At 41.6% G+C, this 21,506-nt stretch overlaps 1 protein-coding gene across 50 annotated transcripts; it reads left to right on the forward strand.

Moving 5' to 3' along the window:
• The first annotated feature begins 1,982 nt into the window (after positions 1 to 1,982).
• On the forward strand, positions 1,983 to 21,456 carry LOC110494551 (PHD finger protein 20). Of its 50 annotated transcripts, none has more exons than XM_021569706.3 (18): positions 1,983 to 2,134; positions 3,107 to 3,239; positions 4,994 to 5,094; positions 5,326 to 5,497; positions 5,673 to 5,757; positions 5,852 to 5,928; positions 9,822 to 10,440; positions 10,704 to 10,754; positions 10,853 to 11,122; positions 11,221 to 11,439; positions 11,939 to 12,037; positions 13,256 to 13,411; positions 15,933 to 16,114; positions 16,364 to 16,463; positions 17,284 to 17,479; positions 17,570 to 18,035; positions 18,190 to 18,376; positions 19,061 to 21,456. In XM_021569706.3, the coding sequence occupies exons 2-18, from the start codon at positions 3,210 to 3,212 to the stop codon at positions 19,201 to 19,203; spliced, it is 3,153 nt and encodes a 1,050-aa protein (XP_021425381.3). In that variant the 5' UTR covers positions 1,983 to 2,134; positions 3,107 to 3,209; the 3' UTR covers positions 19,204 to 21,456. The 50 variants fall into 50 exon arrangements, with proteins under 50 accessions (XP_021425381.3, XP_090062162.1, XP_090062165.1 ...); XM_090206036.1 differs by having other exon boundaries at positions 11,221 to 11,421; XM_090206039.1 differs by having other exon boundaries at positions 11,221 to 11,421; positions 11,942 to 12,037.
• The last annotated feature ends 50 nt before the right edge of the window (positions 21,457 to 21,506 follow it).

The following is a 21,506-nucleotide window of genomic DNA, read 5'->3' on the forward strand; positions in this document are numbered from 1 at the left end:
TTGAACGCTTAATTTGGTCGTCAGTAAACACAGCGCTGATCTGTGTTGTCCAAAATCACAAATTTTATTTAATTGGTCCACAGAACATTTTCCCCAGAATTTAGGCTTGTTTAGGTGGGTTTTTGGGAAGTTCAATCAGGCTTTTTTGTGTCTCCTTCAGTAGTGGGGTCTTCCTATGTTTACCGATGACAAAATGAATTGTTCAAAGAAAATACCATCCTCCCAACAATCAATAATGGGGGAGGTTGGATAATGCTGTGGGGCTGCTTTGCTGCCTCTGGTACAGGGTGGCCTTGAATGTGTGCAAGACATCATGAAATCAGCAGATTATCAAGGTGTTTTGGAGTGCAATGTTCAACCCAGTGTCCACAAATTGTGTATCTGTTGAAAGTTGTGGGTCTTCCCCAAACACACATAAAGAAAACACCCAGGAATGGTTCTAGAAGAAACACTGGACTACTCTGGAGTGGCCAGTGAAGAGTCCAGATCTGAACCACATCCATAACCTATGGTGAGACCGGAAAACAGCAGTTGGAGGGAACCCCTAAAACGTTGAAGAATTAGAACAGTTTGCTGCTGAAGGATGAGCTGAATTACCAGTAGAAAGGTCAAACTAAAATTAGCATTTGTTGGCCAAAACTTGTGCAACCAAGTACTAACACAAGTACTAACACAGTTCACAAAAATGTCATTGGTTCTGCAATGTTGAAAATCCCATAAGGTGTGGAGAACAAATGTGTTTTCAATTTCAATTTATTTTAGAAGGAATAGAGAATTATTTAAGAAAAATGCAAGGGTGCCAATATATTGGGCCGCAACTGTATACAGTATAAACACTACATGGCCAAAAGTATGTGGACACTTGCTCATTGAACATCTCATTCCAAAATCATGGCCTTTAAAATGGGCCTTCCCCAAACTGTTGACACAAAGTTGGAAGCACAGAATTGTCGACAATGTCATTGTATGCTGTAGCGTTAGTGATTTCCCTTCACTGGAACTAAGGGGCCTAGCCCGAACCATGAAAAACAGCCACCGACCATTATTCCTCCTCGATCAAACTTTACAACTGGCACTATGCATTGGGGGAGGGAGCGTTCTCCTGGCATCCGCCAAACTCAGATTCGTCCGTCGGACTACCAGATAGTGAAGCGTGATTCATAACTCCAGAGAACGCGTTTCCACTGCTCCAGAGTCCAATGGCGGCGAGCTTCAGTCGACGCTCCAGCCGACACTTGGCATTATACATGGTGATCTTAGGCTTGGGTGGGGCTGCTCGGCCATGGAAACCCATTTCATGAAGCTCCCAATTAACAGTTATTGTGCTTACATCGATTCCAGAGGCAATCAAGGAAAGACGCTAGGCGCTTCAGCACTCAACGGTCCCGTTCTGTGAGCTTGTGTGGCCTACCACTTTGCGGCTGAGCTGTTGTTGCTCCCAGATGTTTCCACTTCACAACAACAGCATTTACAGTTGACTGGGCAGCTCTAGCAGGGCAGACATTTGACAACCTACTTGTTGGAACGGTGGCATCCTATGACGGTGCCACGTTGAAAGTCACTGAGCGCTTCAGTACAGGCCATTCTACTGTCGATGTTTGTCTATGGAGATTGCATGGCTGTGTGCTCGATTTTATACACCTGTCAGCAACGAGTGTGGCTGAAATAACTGAATCCACTCATTTGAATGGGTGTCCACATACTTTTTACCATGTCGTGTATATATGTAGAGTTGGGCAATGCGGTTTCTGCATTATGATGCATTTACATGACACTTGAATATGGCAGCCATGTTAGCTCCCTATTAACATCCCATGGGGAATATTGAATCAATAGTTTTAAACTGAATGTCTAGAATTAGAACAACATTCAAAATTATAGAAGTTGGCCTATTATTTATGTATATATGGCTCTGGCACAAGTAGCCTCTGCCATGCACCCCTGTGATGCGAGAACAGAAGGTCCTTTTAATAATGGCACATGCGTAGTTGCGTGCCATTCGCCGGTAGTGCGACTCGAGTGCATCGGGAAGAAAATTTTACTGCGTGCACTGGAATCAGACGTGGAGGCACCACACGAAAATATTTTATCGCTCATTGCACATCATCATCGGAAAGAATACTCAGAAATCAAGGTAACATTTGATGCAACATTTTAGTCTTAGCGACATAATAGCCAAAGGTTTTATGCATCAATAACACAAAAGATTGTGAATGCTGCTTGTGCTTCCTGAGTTCTAAACAAATAACTTTAAAATACTTGTAATGTAGACGTATTTTGCCTTATGGATATCTTATACTGTTTGGAGTAAGGTTGACTTGTAATTGTTTTTCTGGGGGGTTCGGCAGCTTCAAGGAAGTAAAAAATGCTATATTTCCATGCAGTATTTAGTACCGTAAGAAAAGTGTGGCCTACAGAGGCCCCGCGATTCCCTTAAGAATGACAATCTGAATGGCCTGTAAGATTTCTAAAGCCCGCCCCTATCAGACACTTTAACCAATTAGCTTTGTTGAAATTACTGACGAACTACAGTGTAATATAATGAACACTCCCACTCCTTACAGAATATCTGACAATAAGCTTTCAGAAACTATAGTCAACAAAGCGAGTTTTGCAGTCGTGAATTGTGTAAAATCCTACTCATTTTATTTGAGGCTCACTTTTGAGTGGATGCTAGGTGATTGCTTAAACGCAGAACGCGCAGACGGCTTTCCCCCCCAAAAAATTGGGATAAAAAACATGGCATAGCAGGACAGGATTAGGCTATATTTCGATATTTTTTGTGTCAGGCTTCTGTTCTCAGGCTACATAGTACATTTAAAGCCAAGGACTATTAGTAGGCCTTTAGTTGAGGGTCCAAATTGAAGGTTATTTTCACCCTTTATCAGGCGTAGTATATTAAACAACAGATTTATTGCGCGCCATTTGCTTCATTTGATTGTGGTTGCTTCTGTGCGTCTTGAGCGACACCGTCAGTCCAACAAATAATAATGCCCTATTCATTCACAAGTGTTTTTTCGGAATAGGTGTGTTTATTGAACCTACCTACGGTAGGTTCGTGTTATTCAACTGGCCTATCTGCATAACTAGCTTAATCTAATTTCAGAGACCATTGCTATTGTCTCAATACGTGGAATGTTCGCCTGACCAGAACACGTGGTTTGCCAAGTAGCGTGAAGATATCCGGCTACTAGCTAGGTTGCATTGATATGGAATATGCTCAAAGTCTCTCCCCGAAGGTGAGTTTTGCGGTGAGTTTGGCCTCCCCAAAGTAGGCTAATGTATTGCATAGATGTGTTTAGAATGGTGTGTTTCCCAGTGATTTGAAGGTGATTGATTGTGTTTGACTGGGATAGAGAGGATACGATGTATCCAGGGCCCGAGACAACAATGTAACGCTAAGCAATGGACCAGACAATGGATGGACCGTTTGAGTAGCAATGCATATTTTATTTGAGCAAATTTCACAATCAAAATGAAAATTTTAGTAAATTACCAAAATTATGATGAATCGTTATACTTTGATCACCCCGATTGAACAAAAAAATAGGGATACAGAATAGACTGTCGGAATTTCATAGCGTGCTGCCCACGTCTTCGAAAGCTCTCTGGCTCTTGACCTCATTTATTAGGCTACTGGCTGCAGAAAGATGCTCAATACGTGGATTAGACAGTATTCATGTACAAATCGATGGTCTTTCATAAGGGTTGCTTGCAAAAGCTTCAAAGAGGAAGGTTCGTGTGCTGATTTGCCCTGGAGGACCGGTTTCTATTCACCTCAATTTAGGTAGCATCCTTTGTGAAGCAAGCAGGTGGCCATAGGTTGAGATCTGAGGTAGGCAGGAGGCATATAGGGGTTTCTTTGCTAAGTGTTTTTGGATAAACATTAGAGTATGATAAATGATGGATCATATATATTTGATATCGTAAAGGGTTCATAAAACCCTTTAGGAATATGCTTCAGAAATCATGCAAACTGAATATCAAGCTATATGAAGGGTGTCAATGGTTATGCCATCTTTGGAAGAGCACCAGATGTAAGGGCATTTTTCATCACACTTTATGTAGTATGACTTTGCTAATAGAGTTTGTAGTGCTTATGATAATGACTACTTTATGCATGCTCTAATGCCTGAACGTTTTTCTTTCTCACTGAGTTCCGTAGACTACAATGTCCACTTATCTTTGGATGAAACAAACCAAGATATATATTTTATAATATCATTGTTGAGAACTAGAAGTCACCAAAATATAATCTAGACAGTCAAGTGTTTTTGGCACGGCAGGATTACTGATATTACTGAAAGGATTACTGATAATGTTCGATCACAAGAACACAAATAGCCATGGCAAAAAGTATAGAATTGCAGGAAATTGGAAAACGGCACATTTTTCTCTCTGCTGACAACTCTGGACTGATTTAAGCCGCGCCCACAACCCCCATGCCTGGTGGAATCCCCTTGTGTTGTCCTGAGTGGCTCAGTCGGTAGAGCATGGTGCTTATAATGCCAAGGGTCCTGGGTTTGACTACTGCTGTTGGCCACGTATGTATGTGTGTGTGTGTGTGTGTGTGTTTTTGCTTCACTTTGGAGAAAAGCGTCTGACGAATGGCATATTATTGTTTGTGTATTTATGTAATAATTCCCTTCTCTCTCAGCCATATAGTCAAGCGTCATCCAATTTTCTCTCCTCTCTTGATGGCAGTCCCCTCAAAATGACTAAGGCCCTTAGAACCGTTGTTTGCTTTCATGTTCCACTAATGTGATTCGTTATGTAACAAGTAGACTCTGATCAAAAGAAATTAAGAAAACTGACAAAATTCTCCACTGATTATGGTATCAGTCCTATCTAAGCCAGTTCGCTCTAAGCCAGCCCCTAGCAACTCTGGTTATTTTTTGTGTGACCTTGTGTAGGAACCGCACCATTGGCAATTTAGGTACTGGAATTATGAGTTTTCTGGTGTTTAACCAGGTAGAACTTTGCCTGTCAGCAGGAGGTGGATGTGGACACAATGAGCAAGACACCCCCTAACAGAAGAGGAATAACCTTTGAGGTGGGAGCAACGCTGGAGGCCAGAGACGCCCTCAAAAACTGGTGAGTCATGCTTCAGTTCCTCTCTCACTCTTTGTCAGTAAATTGTCTTTCTCTACCTGCAATCTCTCTTTGTTGCTTTCCTCAGCTCCTTTTCAGTCTCTTTCTCTCACTGTCTGCTATTCTCTGTTATCATAGCCTTTCTTATTACCTGTACACCAATGATCTCTTGTCTTCAGTTGAGTTCCTTTGGTCCCATCTCAATCACCCCTCTCGTATACACCCTGCTCCTAGGTATCCGGCCAACATAGAGAAGATTGACTATGATGACGAGAAGGTCCTGATCCACTACCGTCAGTGGAGCCACCGCTATGATGAGTGGTTTGACTGGACCAGCCCCTACCTGAGACCTGTAGAGAGGATCCAGCTGAGACGACAGGGACTGCTGGACGACTGTCCTATCCCTGTAAGAGATGTACTCTATTTACTTACTTATTCTCCCTATTATATCCCTACTGGTTGCTCTACTTAGCTGTACCTGGCCTTCTGTTTGCTCTGCCTACTTCTATTTGATTTCATTTGTTCAGGCTGATACTGGATCCATGTTTGACAGTGACACTTCATTTCATCTGTCTGTCCAGGGATTTCATGTGAATGACAAGGTCCTCGCCAGTTGGTCTGATTGCCGCTTCTACCCTGCCAAGGTCTTGGCAGTGAATAAAGATGGTGAGTGGTTTGGAAGTACTCGTATGCATATTGAAGAGATTTATGGATTCTGTTCAGCATTAACCTGATCCATCTGACCTCCATTTGCCCTCAGCATCTTACACCGTGAAGTTTTATGATGGCGTCGTCCAGACGGTAAAGGGGATCCACGTGAAACCTTTTGTAAGAGAGGTAAGCTCTTTGTTTCCTTCTCTCATCAGGGACTGTCAATAGTAGTTTTTACCTGTTCAAAGGGCATACACTACCAGTCAAAAGTTTGGAACATCTACTCATTCAAGGGTTTTTCTTTCTTTTTAGTATTTTCTACATTGTAGAATAATAGTGAAGACATCTAAACTATGAAATAACACATGGAATCGTGTAGTTACCAAAGTGTTAATTAAACAAATGAAAATATATTTTAGATTCTTCAAAGTAGCTACTAGAGGTCGACCGATTTTTGGAGGACCAAAAAAAGTCGATACCAATTAATCGGCCGATTTAAAAAAAAAAAAAAAAAAATTAAATAAATAATAATAATAATAATAATAATAAATAAATAAAATAAAATAATAACATTTTTTTTTTTTTTTAATAAAATAAAAAATATATATATATTTTTTTTTTCACATTTTTTTTTCAATTATTTATTTATTTGTAATAATGACAATTACAAAGATACTGAATGAACACTTTTAACTTAATATAATACATCAATAAAAATCCATTTAGCCTCAAATAAATAATGAAACATGTTCAATTTGGTTTAAATAATGCAAAAACAAAGTGTTGGAGAAGTAAAAGTGCAATATGTGCCACGTAAAAAAGCTACCGTTTGAGTTCCTTGCTCAGAATATTAGAACATATGAAAGCTGGTGGTTCCTTTTAGCATGAGACTTCAATATTCCAAGGTAAGAGGTTTTAGGTTGTTGTTAAAATAGTATTTATAGGACTATTTCTCTCTATACCATTTGTATTTCATATACCTTTGACTATTGGATGTTCTTATAGGCACTTTAGTTTTGCCAGTGTAACAGTATAGCTTCCGTCCCTCTCCTCTCCCCTACCTGGGCTCGAACCAGGAACACATCCACAACAGCCACACTCGAAGCATCGCTGCCCATCGCTCCACAAAAGCCGCTGCCCTTGCAGAGCAAGGGGAATAACTACTCCCAAGTCTCAGAGCGAGTGACGTTTGAAACACTATTAGCGCGCACCCCGCTAACTAGCTATCCATTTCACATCGGTTACACCAGCCATTAGGCTGATAGGCTTAGTCATAAACAGCGCTGTGCTTGCGAAGAGCTGCTGGCAAAACACACGAAAGTGCTGTTTGAATGAATACTTACGAGCCTGCTGCGGCCTACCATCGCTCAGTCAGACTGCTCTATCAAATATCAAATCAGACTTAATTATAACATAATAACACACAGAAATACGAGCCTTTCATTAATATGGTCGAATCCGGAAACTATCATTTCGAAAACAAAACGTTTATTATTTCAGTGAAATACGGAATCATTCGGTATTTTATCTAACAGGTGGCATCCCTAAGTTTAAATAGTCTTGTTACATTGTACAACCTTCAATGTTCTGTCATAATTATGTAAAATTCTGACAAATTAGTTCGCAATGAGCCAGGCTTCCCAAACTGTTGCATATACCCTGACTCTGCATGCAATGAATGCAAGAGAAGTGACAATTTCACCTGCTTAATATTGCCTGCTAACCTGGATTTCTTTTAGCTAAATATGCAGGTTTAAAAATATATACTTCTGTGTATTGATTTTAAGAAAGGCATTGGTGTTTATGGTTAGGTACAGTCGTGCAACGATTGTGCTTTTTTCGCTAATGCGCTTTTGTTAAATCATACCCCATCGTTGCATCGATTATATATATTATATATATTATAGCAGGACATGCTATATAAACTAGTAATATCATCAACCATGTGTTGTTAACTAGTGATTATGATTGTTTTTTTATAAGATAAGGTTAATGCTAGCTAGCAACTTATCTTGGCTTCTACTGCATTTGCGTAACAGGCGGTCTCCTCGTGGAGTGCAATGAGAGGCAGGTGGTTAGAGCGTTGGACTAGTTAACCATACGGTTGCAAGATTGAATCCCAGAGCTGACAAGGTGAAAATCTGTCGTTCTGCCCCTGAACAAGGCAGTTAACCCACCGTTCCTAGGCCGTCATTGAAAATAAGAATGTGTTCTTAACCGGTGGTGGTCCTCATAAGCGCTAGTTTCATCATAGCGCTTGATGGTTTTTGCAACTGCACTTGAAGAAACCTTCAAAGTTCTTGACATTTTCCACATTGACTGACCATGTCTTCAAGTAATGATGGACTGTTGTTTCTCTTTGCATATTTGAGCTGTTCTTGCCATAATATGAACTTGGTCTTTTACCACATACATCTTCTGTATACCAACTCTACCTTGTCACAACACAACTGATTGGCTCAAATGCATTAAGAAGGAAAGAAATTCCACAAATTAACTTTTAACTTCTTATGGCTGCAGAGGCAGTATTGAGTAGCTTGGATGAAAGGTGCCCAGAGTAAACGGCCTGCTGCTCAGTCCCAGTTGCTAATATATGCATATTATTTGTAGTATTGGATAGAAAACACTCTGAAGTTTCTAAAGCTGTTTGAATGATGTCTGTGAGTATAACATAACTCATATGGCAGGCATAAACCTGAGCAGAAATCCAAACCGGAAGTGGGAAATTTGAGGTTGGTCGATTTTCAACCCAGCCCCTATTGAATACACCGTGGGATATTGGTTGTGTTGCACTTCCTAAGGCTTCCAATAGTTGTCAACCGTCTTTAGAAACTTGTTTGAGGATTCTACTGTGAAGTGGGACCGAATGAGAGAGGAATGAGTCAGGTCTGCCATGAGCTGACCATGCGCGTTCACATGAGAGGGATCTCTGTTCCATCGCACTTCTGAAGATAATGGAATTCTCCGGTTGGAACATTATTTACGTTTTATGTTAACATCCTAAAGATTGATTCCATACATTGTTTGACATGTTTCTACGGACAGGAACATAACTTTTTGACATTTCGTTTGCAACTAGGGAACGCGCTTCATGACTTTGCATTTGTTTACCAAACATGCTATCAAAAGTAGCTCTTTGGACATAAATGATGTACATTATCAAACTAAATCAAACATTTAATGTGGAACTGTGATTCCTGGGAGTGCATTCTGATGATCATCAAAGGTAAGGGAATATTTTTAATGCTATTTATGAATAATGTTGACTACCCAATATGGCGGATATCTTTTTGGCTGCTTTGTTGTCTGAAAGCCAATGTATACTGAGATTTTTTTTACATATAAATATGCACTTTATCGAACAAAACATATATGTATTGTGTAACATGAAGTCCTATGAGTGTCATCTGATGACGATCATCAAAGGTTAGTGATTCATTTTATGTCTTTGTGCTTTTTGTGACTCCTCTCTTTGGCTGGAAAAATGGCTGAATTTTTCTGTGACTTGGTGGTGACCTAACATCATTTGTGGTGCTTTCGCTATAAAGCCTATTTGAAGTCGGACACTTTGGTGGGATTAACAACAAGATTACCTTGTATGTTTGAGGAATTTTAATTGAGATTTCTGTTTGAATTTGGCTCTCTGCACTTTCACTGGCTGTTGTCCATCCCGGTAACGGGATTGCAGCCCTAAGAAGTTTTAACAAGGCACACCTGTTAATTGAAATGCATTCTAGGTGAGTACCTCATGAAACTGGTTGAGAGAATGCCAAGAGTTTGAAGCTGTCATCAATTTAAAGGGTGGCTACTAAATATAAAATGTATTTTGATTTGTTTAACACATTTTTTTTTATTTTTTTTTTTTAGTTCCTGCATGATTCCATGTGTTCTTTCATAGTTTTGATGTCTTCACTATTATTCTGCAATGTGGAAAAATAAATAACCCTTGAACAACTTTTGACTGGTGCTGTATATCTGTTGATATTGTGTTGACTTGCCATGCAGAGGATCATGTTTCTGTGGGTTGTACTTTACCTAATTTTCCAAAATGTTTTCATCCCCCCTCTTTGTGGAAATAGAGAGGAGGAGGAAAGGCTCGGTCCACTGAGAAGAATGGCGTGAAGAAGCCCCAGAATGGCAGAGACCGGAGGCCTCAGGAATACGGCCCAAAAAATAAAATAACAAGATGCAGTACCTCTGACCAGGAGGGGGACAGTGACACAGAGGATGGTGACAATAATGATGAAGATGAATGGCATGAGAGGGAGGTGGAGGAGAAGACAAAGAGGAAGGATAGTGAGGGGGATGTCACCAAAGAGACACCATCCATAGTTAAGCAGCAGGAGGAGGATACAGAGCAACATGCAGGACAGAACAACCTCGGGGATCACGTGGCAGCCACTGTGGGCCCGACTGAAGTAAAAATGGAAGAAGACGGAGGACAGAGTGAGGAGAAGCCTACTCATTTAAATGAAGGGATAAAGAAAGAAGAGGTGGAAATGAAAACTGAGTACACAGTCCTGAGCTCACCTAATGAAACTAAGCCATCCACTGAGTCACCCAATCAGATGTCAACACAGACTGGGCCAGTGTCTGTCCCATTACCCTCAGCTATGTCCACCATTGACCGAGTGGAGCAGATGTCAGAAAGCCAACCGGATAGCGCCAAACCTGCACCATTGGCCCTCCCAGTGAAACGTAAGACCACATAACTCTTCAGAAAATCACGATCCAAAAGGCTTCCTTATTTTTCCAATTAACGTTGCTGTCAGTGCACTGTACTTTTATTTAGAGGTTCTGTCCATTTTAGAGGTTTCTTTTCTCACAAGTCGTCAAAATAATATAAAAGGTTTGAAAATATATTTATGAGAATTGAATTGTTTTAATGTGTGTTGAATGTTGTCAGTCAGTGACAGTTTGTTGTCAGTCAGTTTATATTGTCTCTGTGTCTTTATTTCCAGCGATAAGGAAGCAGGGTTTCCACAACCCCAACCGATTTAGCAGAGAGCCATGTGAGTTCTCGCCCAGCACTCTGTTACATCAGTTTACATGAGTATCTCTCCACTCCTTTGTTTGTCCATCCTCTTACATGTCTCCATTGTGTTTTCAGTGTACAGAGTGATCAAAAACCAGCCTCCCCCAGTCCTGTCCATCAACTTGGACCACAACCCATTTAAATGCAGCGCTGTAGGCTGCACCAAGTCGTTCCGCAAGGCCAAACTGCTTCACTACCACATGAAATACTACCATGGAGAGGAGCAGCAGCTAGAGGACGATCTAAGCCCCACCAGGAGCGCCCAGACACGGGCCTCAGAGAAGCACCCCTCCCCTACCTCTCTGGAAAGTCCTAAGAGGAGACGCACCATCTCCGCCTCAATGCGTAAGTATCAAAAAAGGGACTTAGCTACATGATAGATTCACCCAAAGAGGAAATCAGTTTTATCCATAATATTAATATTGTGTTTCCATGCCCGACAGACTCCAATGTGCACAGTCCTACTAGAACTCCCCCATCTCCACGTAGTGAGGCCAAGACAATGAACAGACGCACATCAGCTCCACCTGCTGTCAACACCCAGCGCCAGCAGCAGAGGGCTCTACTGAGGGAGAAGAGCAAAGAGAACCAACTGGACAGAAATGGACAGAGACCAGTGGAGACGGAGACTACTGAGAGCAGTGGTATGGACATATGTCTGTGTAAGATGTGGAACGACAACGAGAAGGCTTCTGAAAAATCCTCTCAACTATATATTTTTTTGTTTGTCCGCTGTTAATAGTCCCAATTTAACTTTTTTTTTTTTACATTTAAAGTTCTCATGATATTGACTTTCAATAAGCAAAGTATCACTTGCCGCCACATGATGAGAAAGATGTGTGATATGATGCAAAATCGTGATGTGGCAAGTGTGACAGTTTGCTTCTTAAATCTTAAACATTTTGGGACTCTTATCAACAGTGGACTAATTAAAGAAAATACTCAAAGATAGTTTGAGTGGATTTCTTTCCTTTAAATAGGACATTAGCTATGAGCAAATGTGTAGTTATCTTTGCTGATTTCTGATCGAAGATCCACTTTCTCTTAACATGACACAACAGGATTATTGTGAAATGGTGCATGCTCCAGTGTTTGTAATGGCGGAACACGCCTTCAGTGTCTAGAGCACTCCTAACTCTTGGTTCCCCCGTGTCACTCCAGCAGTGGTGAAAGAACGAGATCGGCTGAAGGATAAGAAACAGAGGGAGTTCCTTCGTATTAATCTGAAGAAGAAGAAGAAGAAAAAGAAGGTCAAGTGTGGTAAGGAGACCCTAGTCGTCTTACTGTTCTGCATGGGGCTCCTGTCCTATAGCTTTAGCGCATGCTGCATGAGCACCGCTTCATTCAGGCCATGGGAAGACCCCTGATATATTACCTTCACACCTCTTGGTAGGTGTTTTATTTATTTAAAAAAAATATATATATCCTTATTTTATCAGGTAAGTTGACTGAACACATTCTCATTTATAGCAATGACTTGGAGAATAGTTATAGGGGAATGAATGAGCCAATTGGAAGCTAGGTATGGTATGACTGCCAGATTGGGAATTTAGCCAGGACACCGGGGTTAACACCCCTACTTTTAATAAGAGGCATGGGATCTTTAGTGACCATCGAAAGATGGCACTCTACACAGGGGAAAGTCCCCAATCATTGCCCTGGGGCATTGGTATATGTTTTTTTTAGACTAGAGAAAGAGTGCCTCCTACTGGCCCTCCAACACCACTTCCAGCAGAATCTGGTCTCCCATCCAGGGAGCGACCAGGATAACCCTGCTTCGCTTCAGAGGCAAACCAGCAGTGTGGTAGGGGTTGGAGTAGCACTACAACTGCTGTGTCCTCACTACTGACCTATGTCACTTCATCAGTCAAATAGCCACTGATCATTTTGTTTGAATCAGCCGTCTTGTGCTTTTACCCCTTTTCCTCTGACTGATGATTTGCACATCTTTTGCTCATGTTTGGTTCATATAATAACACAGGCCTTTATTCTGGTTTTATTAACCATCTGACTCATCTGTTTGAACTCTACTGCTAGGCACAAGCTACTGTGATGCCACTTTTGTAACCAAGTTTGAACCACTATTGGTCTATTGACCTAGTTTAAATTCACTCTGGATCTGTGGATGACACTTGTTATAACACACATACAGTATTAAGAGGATGGTTTATTCACTGTGTACATTCACACACAATTAGACTTTATTTGGACTGTTTTGGCCAGTTCAGCTCTCAGAAACACTCATGTAAAGGGGTTTTGTGGACACAAGTTTACTGTTTTTTTGTCTTTGTTGTAATGACATTCTCACACCCATAATAGTATCTTTAGCTGGAAACACACAGTTTGGTTTCATATATTGTCTGTTTGACCCCCCCCCAAAAAAAAAGATTAGCTGTTGATTAGCATTTCCAAAGATTAGCATTTCCAAAGTTGACATATTTTGTTCTGCGTCTGCTTCCCCCTCCCCTTTATTAACAGAGTACACAGGTAGTGAGGAGAATATTGACATCTCAATATTCGCTCTTCAGTCCAAATTGAATTTGCCACTCAAATTCCCCCTCTCACACAATCACAAGCCTGAGTCCTACCACTTCAGGCCCGGATACAACCAGTCAGAGCAGATGCACGTGGATGGTGGGTATTATTGTGTGTCTGAGTGTGTGTGCGTCACTCTCTAACCCTTTGCCATTATTCTTTGCCTGGTTTCAGTCCATAAGTCATTTGTTCAAACCGTCTACCTGTGTATCTTTTCCATTCCGTATCAAACTGATCTTGCTAATAGTTTTCCACACTTTCAAACAAAGTAGACCTGTTGTCACAGTTGAGGACTGATTCTATAGTTTATTGATTGAATCTGGGGCCTTTGCTGCTATGGCTTGCTTTATTCTCATCACTTTGTTATATGTTTGACTCACAGTGCTATGCATAAGGGATATACTGTATGTTATAGAGGTCGACCGATTATGATTTTTCAACGCCGATACCAATTATTGGAGGACCAAAAAAAGCTGATACCAATTAATCGGACTATTAAAAAAATATATATATATGTATGTATGTATGTATGTATGTATGTATGTATGTATGTATGTATATGTATGTATAAAAATCAAATATTTTATTTGTAATGATGACAATTACAACAATACTGAATGAACACTTATTTTAACTTAATATAATACATCAAAATCAATTTAGCCTCAAATAAAATGAAACATGTTCAATTTGGTTTAAATAATGCAAAAACTAAATGTTGAAGACGAAAGTAAAAGTGCAATGTGTGCTATGTAAGAAAGCTAACATTTAAGTTCCTTGCTCAGAACATGAGAACATATGAAAGCTGGTGGTTCCTTTTAAGGATTCTTCAATATTCCCAGGTAAGAAGTTTTAGGTTGTAGTTATTATAGGAATTATAGGACAATTTCGCTCTATATGATTTGTATTTCATATACCTTTTGACTATGGGATGTTCTTATAGGCACTTTAGTATTGCCAGTGTAACAGTATAGCTTCCGTCCCTCTCCTCGCTCCTCCCTGGGCTCGAACCAGGAACACAAACAGCCACCCTAGAAGCATCGTTACCCATGCAGAGCAAGGGGAACAACCACTCCAAATCTCAGAGCGAGTGACATTTGGAACGCTATTAGTGCGCACCCCGCTTACTAGCTAGCCATTTCACATCGGTTACACAGCCTAATCTCGGGAGTTAATAGACTTGAAGTCATAAACAGCACAATGCTTGAAGCTCAGCGAGGAGCTGCTGGCAAAACGCACAAAAGTGCTGTTTGAATGAATGCTTACGAGCCTGCTGCTGCCTACCATCGCTCAGTCAGACTGCTCTATCAAATCATAGACTTAGTTATAACATAATAACACACAGAAATACAGTGGTAGGTCATTATGGTTGAACCCGGAAACTATCATCTCAAAAACAAGACGTTTATTCTTTCAGTGAAATACGGAACCGTTCCATATTTTACCTAAGGGGTGGCATCCATTAGTTTAAATATTCCTGTTGCATTGCACAACCTTCAATGTTATGTCATAATTACGTAAAATTCTGGCAAATTAGGCGGCCCAAACTGTTGCATATACACTGACTCTGCGTGCAATGAACGCAAGAGAAGTGACACAATTTCACCTGGTTAATATTGCCTGCTAACCTGGATTTCTTTTAGCAAAATATGCAGGTTTAAAAATATATATTTCTGTGTATTGATTTTAAGAAAGGCATTGGGGTTTATGGTTAGGTACAGTCGTGCAACGATTGTGCTTTTTTCGCAAATGCGCTTTTGTTAAATCATCCTCCGTTTGGCGAAGTTGGCTGTCATTGTTAGGAAGAAATAGTCTTCACAGAGCCAGGTTAGCAGGCAATATTAACTAAATATGCAGGTTTAAAAATATATACTTGTGTTTTAAGTAAGGCATTGATGTTTATGGTTAGGTACACGTTGGAGCAAGACTGTCTTTTTTCACGAATACGCACCGCATCGATTATATGCAACGCAGGACACGCTAGATAACTACACATGGTTGATGATATTACTAGTTTAACTAGTGATTATGATTGATTTTTATATGATAAGTTTAATGCTAGCTAGCAACTTATCTTGGCTTCTTACTGCATTCGCGTAACAGACAGTCTCCTCGTGGAGTGCAATGTAATCAGGTAGTTAGAGCGTTGGACTAGTTAACTGTAAGGTTGCAAGATTGAATCCCCGAGCTGACAAGGCCTTCATTGTAAATAAGAATGTGTTCTTAACTGACTTGCCTAGTTAAGTAAAGATTAAATAAAGGTGTCCAAGAAAAACGATTTCCGATTTATGAGAACTTGATATCGGCCCTAATTAATCGGCCATTCCAATTAATCAGTCGACCTCTAGTATGTTACAATGCTGTAGATAAAATGAGCTATAGTTTCCTCCTATATTTCTACCACAGAGAACCCCCTCTGCTTGTGTTGCAATAATCTCTTGATCAAACATATCAGTTACATCCAAATGACATTATCTCCTGAGGACTCACATTGGCAAATATACTGAAACCAGCTCATGGAGGAAATCCCGACGTTACAATGCTACTAATGGAGACTAGGGTCACTGACCAGGGTTGTCTTTATTAGTTAACCCTTTCCATCCCTTGATTTCTCCTCTAGATGAGGATAGCATCAGTGATTGGTCCACTGACAGTTGTGAGTGGAGTGATGACGAGCTGGGGGCGGAGCTGGACAATGCAACAACTCCCCTAAGTCTGGGCTCTGTTGCCTTGGAGACAGGCAGTCAGGAGGTTGTGCGTTGCATCTGTGAGGCAGAAGAGGAAAACGACTTCATGATACAGGTGAGCTGCTTGGGGCTTTACCTGACTCTAGCCCTGATCTGCCTCCAATACACATAATTGAGTCTGAAATAAATAGTTGGTGGCAATCCACTAGTCTCTCAATCATTTAAATCAATCACATTTGTCAAACCGCACCAAACTCAAGGTCGAGCCCAACTCAGTTTCTCTAAAAGCAAGCTCAGGCCAACAGTTAGCAGCAGGGAGGAAAACTCAGTTTGATAGTGTTGCTCCCTGGCCTTGTCTCTCCAGTGTGAGGAGTGTCTATGCTGGCAGCATGGCACCTGCATGGGCCTCCTGGAGGAGAACGTCCCGGACAAATACGCCTGCTACGTCTGCAGAGACCCACCAGGTGAGAGCCAGCAACACACAACTTGGCTTAATAGAAACTCCATCTCAGGTTTCTCTATGGGGTTACTTGGGGAAGGGAAAGGAGAGGTTAACACAAGACAAGCCAGTACATTTAACTGTGGTTTTTGGGGCTGTGTCTTATTGTAATAAGAATTTCCAGGTGAACGTGCTTCTTCACCTGCATTGCTTGCTGCATTGCTTGCTGTTTGGGGTTTTAGGCTGGGTTTCTGTACAGCACTTTGAGATATCAGCTGATGTACGAAGGGCTATATAAAATACATTTGATTGATTGAATTTGAACATAAAGGAGAGCAGTCCTTGGTAAGTTCAATCAAAAATCAATCCGGTTTATTACAAATTGCAACAGGGAGACAGACACCTTCAGCCCAGAAGCAGAGACAATGTCTAACTAGCCTTCTGGATAGAGGACCTTTTTACTCTAATCAGGTGGCACCAAGTATTTTCCAAACACCAGCTCGAGAGGTTTGTAGGAAGTCGAACAAAAGACGATGACTGCCAGCTGCTACAGAATCATTGTTTTATGTCATCAATAGAATAATAATCAGTGTCCTCTGTCGTATCTTCAGTAGCTCTGACGTCAATCACTATCAACAGATATGAGGACATTTTGTAATGTTCAGTATCAATTCTAGTGACCACCATCCTACACACGAGTGTCACAAATAGAACACTAGAAATCGTGTGTGTTACAGAAAGGGGAAAATATATAAATATGCTAAACATTGTTAATCACTCTAATATGAACTTTTCACCTTACATTTTCCCATCACACTTATGATATCACGTGACCTCTGTTCCAGGTCAGAGGCAAAGCCTGCGCTACCGGTATGACCGTGATTGGCTGAGCAGTGGTCACATGTATGGTCTGTCCTTCCTGGATGAGAACTACTCCCACCAGAATGCCAAGAAGATTGCCGCAACACACCAGCTACTAGGAGACGTACAGCGTGTGGTGGAGGTGCTCAATGGCCTCCAGCTCAAAATGAGCGTCCTACAGTAAGTAGTGTTGAATGGAAAAACTCATATGAATCAATATCTATCCTTACAAAATGTTTGGAGTCTGATTGCCCTTGTGTTCCCCTGTAGGACCCAGACCCACCCAGACCTGCAGTTGTGGTGCCAGCCCTGGAAGAGAGCAGAGAGGCCCTGGAGGAGAGGTGGGACGGGCACCGACGCAGCACCCTCTCCTGCGCTAACAGACGAGGGTTCCGAGAAGGACCACAAGAGTCTCGCCCGTGGTGGCGCAGAAGCTCTGATGTCAGCCGCCATGGAGAAGCTTAGCCGAGCCTCCTCTTCCTCCTCCTCGTCTTCCTCCTCGCCCTATCAGTCGTTCCAGGACTCGTACATAATGAGTGAGCATTGCTACCAGAAGCCGCGGGCATACTACCCTGCAGTGGAGCAGAGGCTGGTGGTGGAGACCACACGGAGGGGATCTGAGCTGGAGGACAGCCTAAGAAGCACTGAGGACCTGCTGGAGAGAGAGCAGCGCTATGGAGGCATGCTGGAGACAGCCAGGCCCAAAGCCCCCACACATCTGAACACTCACACCAAGGTCAGTTCTGTTTCAGCCTTCAGACATTCTTCTTCAACATCTCTACCCGTCTGTCTATATTGTACCATCTATCCATCCATACATCCCGCATACACTATAGAGTGGTAGATACTCTAAAAAGTCAACGACTGAATCCTCTTTCCCATATGTCCAGGGTTCAGATGTTGGTCGGTGGGGCCAGGCCGAGGTGAAGCGAGAGGAGGGTGTTGGCTGCGGTGGGGGAGGGGACATGGACGGCAGTGGCCAGCAGCACCAGTGGCAGATCAACCTGCTGGATCACATAGATGCTGTCCAGGACGAGGTCACACACAGGATGGACTTCATCGAGAGGGAGCTGGATGGTGAGATGACAACAGCCCCTCTGTTTTCTGTTTATTAGCAAGGAAAGCATTTTAATGCCACAATTATCGTATATGTAGAGTGAATAAGAGTTTCATGAAAAACAAGTCAAATAAAGACAGGAGTTTTCTTTCTTGTCCATCACAATTGTAGCTACAATCAATTAACCTATTTCTTATTGCCACATGGGTGCAGTGAAATGTTGTTTTACAGGGTAAGCCATAGTAAGGCACCCCTGGAACAAATTTGGGTTAGGTGCCTTGCTTAAGGGCAGGCACATCGACAGATTTTTCACCTTGTCAGCTCGGGTATTCAAATCCGCAACCTTTCGATTACTGGCCCAATGCTCTTAACTGCTAGGCTACCTGCTGCCCTAATAATCAAATCAAATTGTATTAGTCACATGCGCCTAATACAACAGGTACAACAAACCTTGTAGTGAAATGCTTACTTACGAGGCTCTAACCGACAGTGCAGTTTCAAAAAATACAGATGAGAAAAGTAACAAGTAGTTAAAGAGGAGCAGTAAAAAAGAACAATATATACTGGGGTGTGCTGGTATAGAATCCATGTGCAGGGGGCACTGGTTAGTTGAGGTAGTCGGAGATACTCATAATAATTATCTCTCCGCTATGTATTGTGAACTAAACATCAGTGATTGACAATGTTCCATCTCTCCTCTTCAGTGTTGGAGAGCTGGCTGGACTACACAGGAGAGCTGGAGCCCCCAGAGCCCCTGGCCCGGCTGCCTCAGCTCAAACACCGCATGAAGCTGCTGCTTACAGAGCTGGCCAAGGTGCAGCAGATCGCTCTGTGCTGCTCCACATGAGGGCACAAGTGAGCAGTGTGACATCCATGTTCACAGCACTCGGAGAGACAATGAGGGGATTTGATTAATGCCCCGGGCCGGCCCTGTGTGAACCATGTCAGCATTGTTTGCATTAGTTTTGGAACTGGGCTGCCTCCCGGACGTGAGCCAGGTGGCCCGTTTTGGCCGTCCACAAAGTCTGCTCCAAACTAAAGTGACGTAGGTTAAGCATGTGGAGTAATGAGTAGGGTTCTGTTTTCACATGCAAAAGTGATTGCTTTTGAGAAGGCTTTATCTGTCTTCCCAATGAAAACACATTATTCTTTTCCATAAAATATGTTTTGGAATGATGCACCGCTGGGCACACACTTCATTCAATGAAATGACGTTGAACCAATGTGGAATAGATGTTGATTTGGCATCTGTGCCCAGTGGGAGGCTGCCTTGTTGACAACATGACCGAGTGGCGCAGATCACTGTTCAATTTGAGAAGGGCGCTCCTCCCTCACGGCTTTTACCCGTCACAGGCCATAGCCCGGTGCACTTAATTGAACTCCCTCATTGCAGTTGAGAGCAGCACTAACTGTCTATCTATGGCATTTGGGGGTTGGACTGAGGAGAATTTACCAGATAATGTAATGCAAAGCACTTATTTTCATTATGCTGTAGACTGGTGGGCGCATCTCGCGGCATGGGGTTGAATGCTTGAGGATGTCAGTTGGTCTTCCTCTTTAAGGCCTCATGTCTGTACAGGGAAAACTCCACAGAATGGAAGTGTACTGTATCATAGTCAAAGATACAGATGGTAATGGATGGAGTAAATATAAGAGAACCAACAGGGACAGTTTATGGTAGTATGGGTTTGTTGGTGCAAACCTGCATCATGCCTTGGTCTGAGGTTCAGTTTGAAGCTTGCTGTCAAGTACTTACCAAATTGTTGCGCTGCAATGTGTATTCAAAGACTTCACCTGAACTTCTGATAGGCACACTTTTAATCTTCATAATGTCAACTTTCAGTAACTGACTGAACTCTTTCCTTGGAGCCATGTTCAGCAAACTTTTTTTCCTTTCTGTAAAGTACTTAGTATTTGATTATCTCCCATTGCATAATTGATAAGCTTATGTTTGTTGAACATGTGGACTGTTTTACGGAGCATAGCCGTAATATTAGGGCTGGGACGATACCAGTATTTCAATACTCATTTAGTGCCGTGGCAAGGAAACATAACACTGTGGATTTAACTTACTTAGGAAAACAGCCATAATGTTAGAAACAAACATCATTCTGATGTCATCGAGTCACATTTTATTTATATTTCAAGCTATAGCACACTATTTTACATTAAGCAGGTTTTTAAAGGATAAACAAGTTTAGTCAGTTTTGTTTTCATTTTTGCCATGGGAAATGTTTTGCGATACCGGTATTGTCACAGGCCTACTTCATAAGATTTTAAATAGGGAGTGAAAATACAAACTATATATTCTTATATAATGGCACTGTAGGTAGATAAGTACTGTCTTTCTGATTTTACGCAGTGAATTATATTGCTACAGCTTATACAGTTAGTGTCTGTATTATAGACACTGGAGGGACAGTGTCACACATTTTGACAAGTGACATTTGTGGATTGAAAGTATATATATATTAGTTGAAATGTTTGTTTTCTTTCCATTCTCATTGTTTTCTTGTGGATATCCTCTATCCTATTCACTCTTGTCTCGATGTCTTTGGTTGAATTCCTGCCTGACTACATTGCAGCTGTATGCCAGATCTTTGAAAGCATGTATAGATAGGTATTTAACATTTTTAGTTAGCCACATCAAATGATCTCGCAATCAGGTGCCTGATTCCACAGTCGATGACTTATCACAATACCATTGGTTGATGCAATGCAACACCTGCCCATCTAGTTGGGTAGGAACTCGACCTTCAACTTTGCTTCACTGTAGCCTTTGACCTTTGGCTTGCTGCAAATAATTGTGGAGATGTCTGCTATGACCTCAGCATTATGTGCTCTGTTCTCAGTGAAAGACTTGACGGACCTATACATTTCTCTTGTATTCTTTCACCTGTACTGTTTATTTGCAATATTTTGTGTAAATGCATCTGAATGTTATTTTCTTGGGTTGAATTTGTATTGATTAGTTATTTTTAAACAGTCCTCCAAAAATAACCTTGCCCTACTCGTGTCAGCCAGGTTAAGAACCAAACGAGATGTTGAAAGAAGTGCAACAGATGCTGGTACATAAATAAACTACTATCCCTCCCATTGATATGAATACTGTTGATCTGTCTGAGGATTAAGAAGCACATGGTTTTGAAC

The sequence above is a fragment of the Oncorhynchus mykiss genome, chromosome 17, assembly GCF_057628025.1.
Source record: "Oncorhynchus mykiss isolate SJ-2025 chromosome 17, ASM5762802v1, whole genome shotgun sequence".
Classification (NCBI taxonomy): Eukaryota; Metazoa; Chordata; class Actinopteri; order Salmoniformes; family Salmonidae; genus Oncorhynchus; species Oncorhynchus mykiss.

Excerpts from the sequence above, each read along its gene's own strand:
- LOC110494551 (XM_021569700.3), top strand. The coding sequence starts at position 3,210 with ATGGAATATGCTCAAAGTCTCTCCCCGAAG. Across the intron at positions 10,755-10,852 it reads CCGATTTAGCAGAGAGCCAT|TGTACAGAGTGATCAAAAAC; the intron begins GTGAGTTCTCGC and ends TTGTGTTTTCAG. Across the intron at positions 13,412-15,932 it reads AGAGCAGATGCACGTGGATG|ATGAGGATAGCATCAGTGAT; the intron begins GTGGGTATTATT and ends TTTCTCCTCTAG.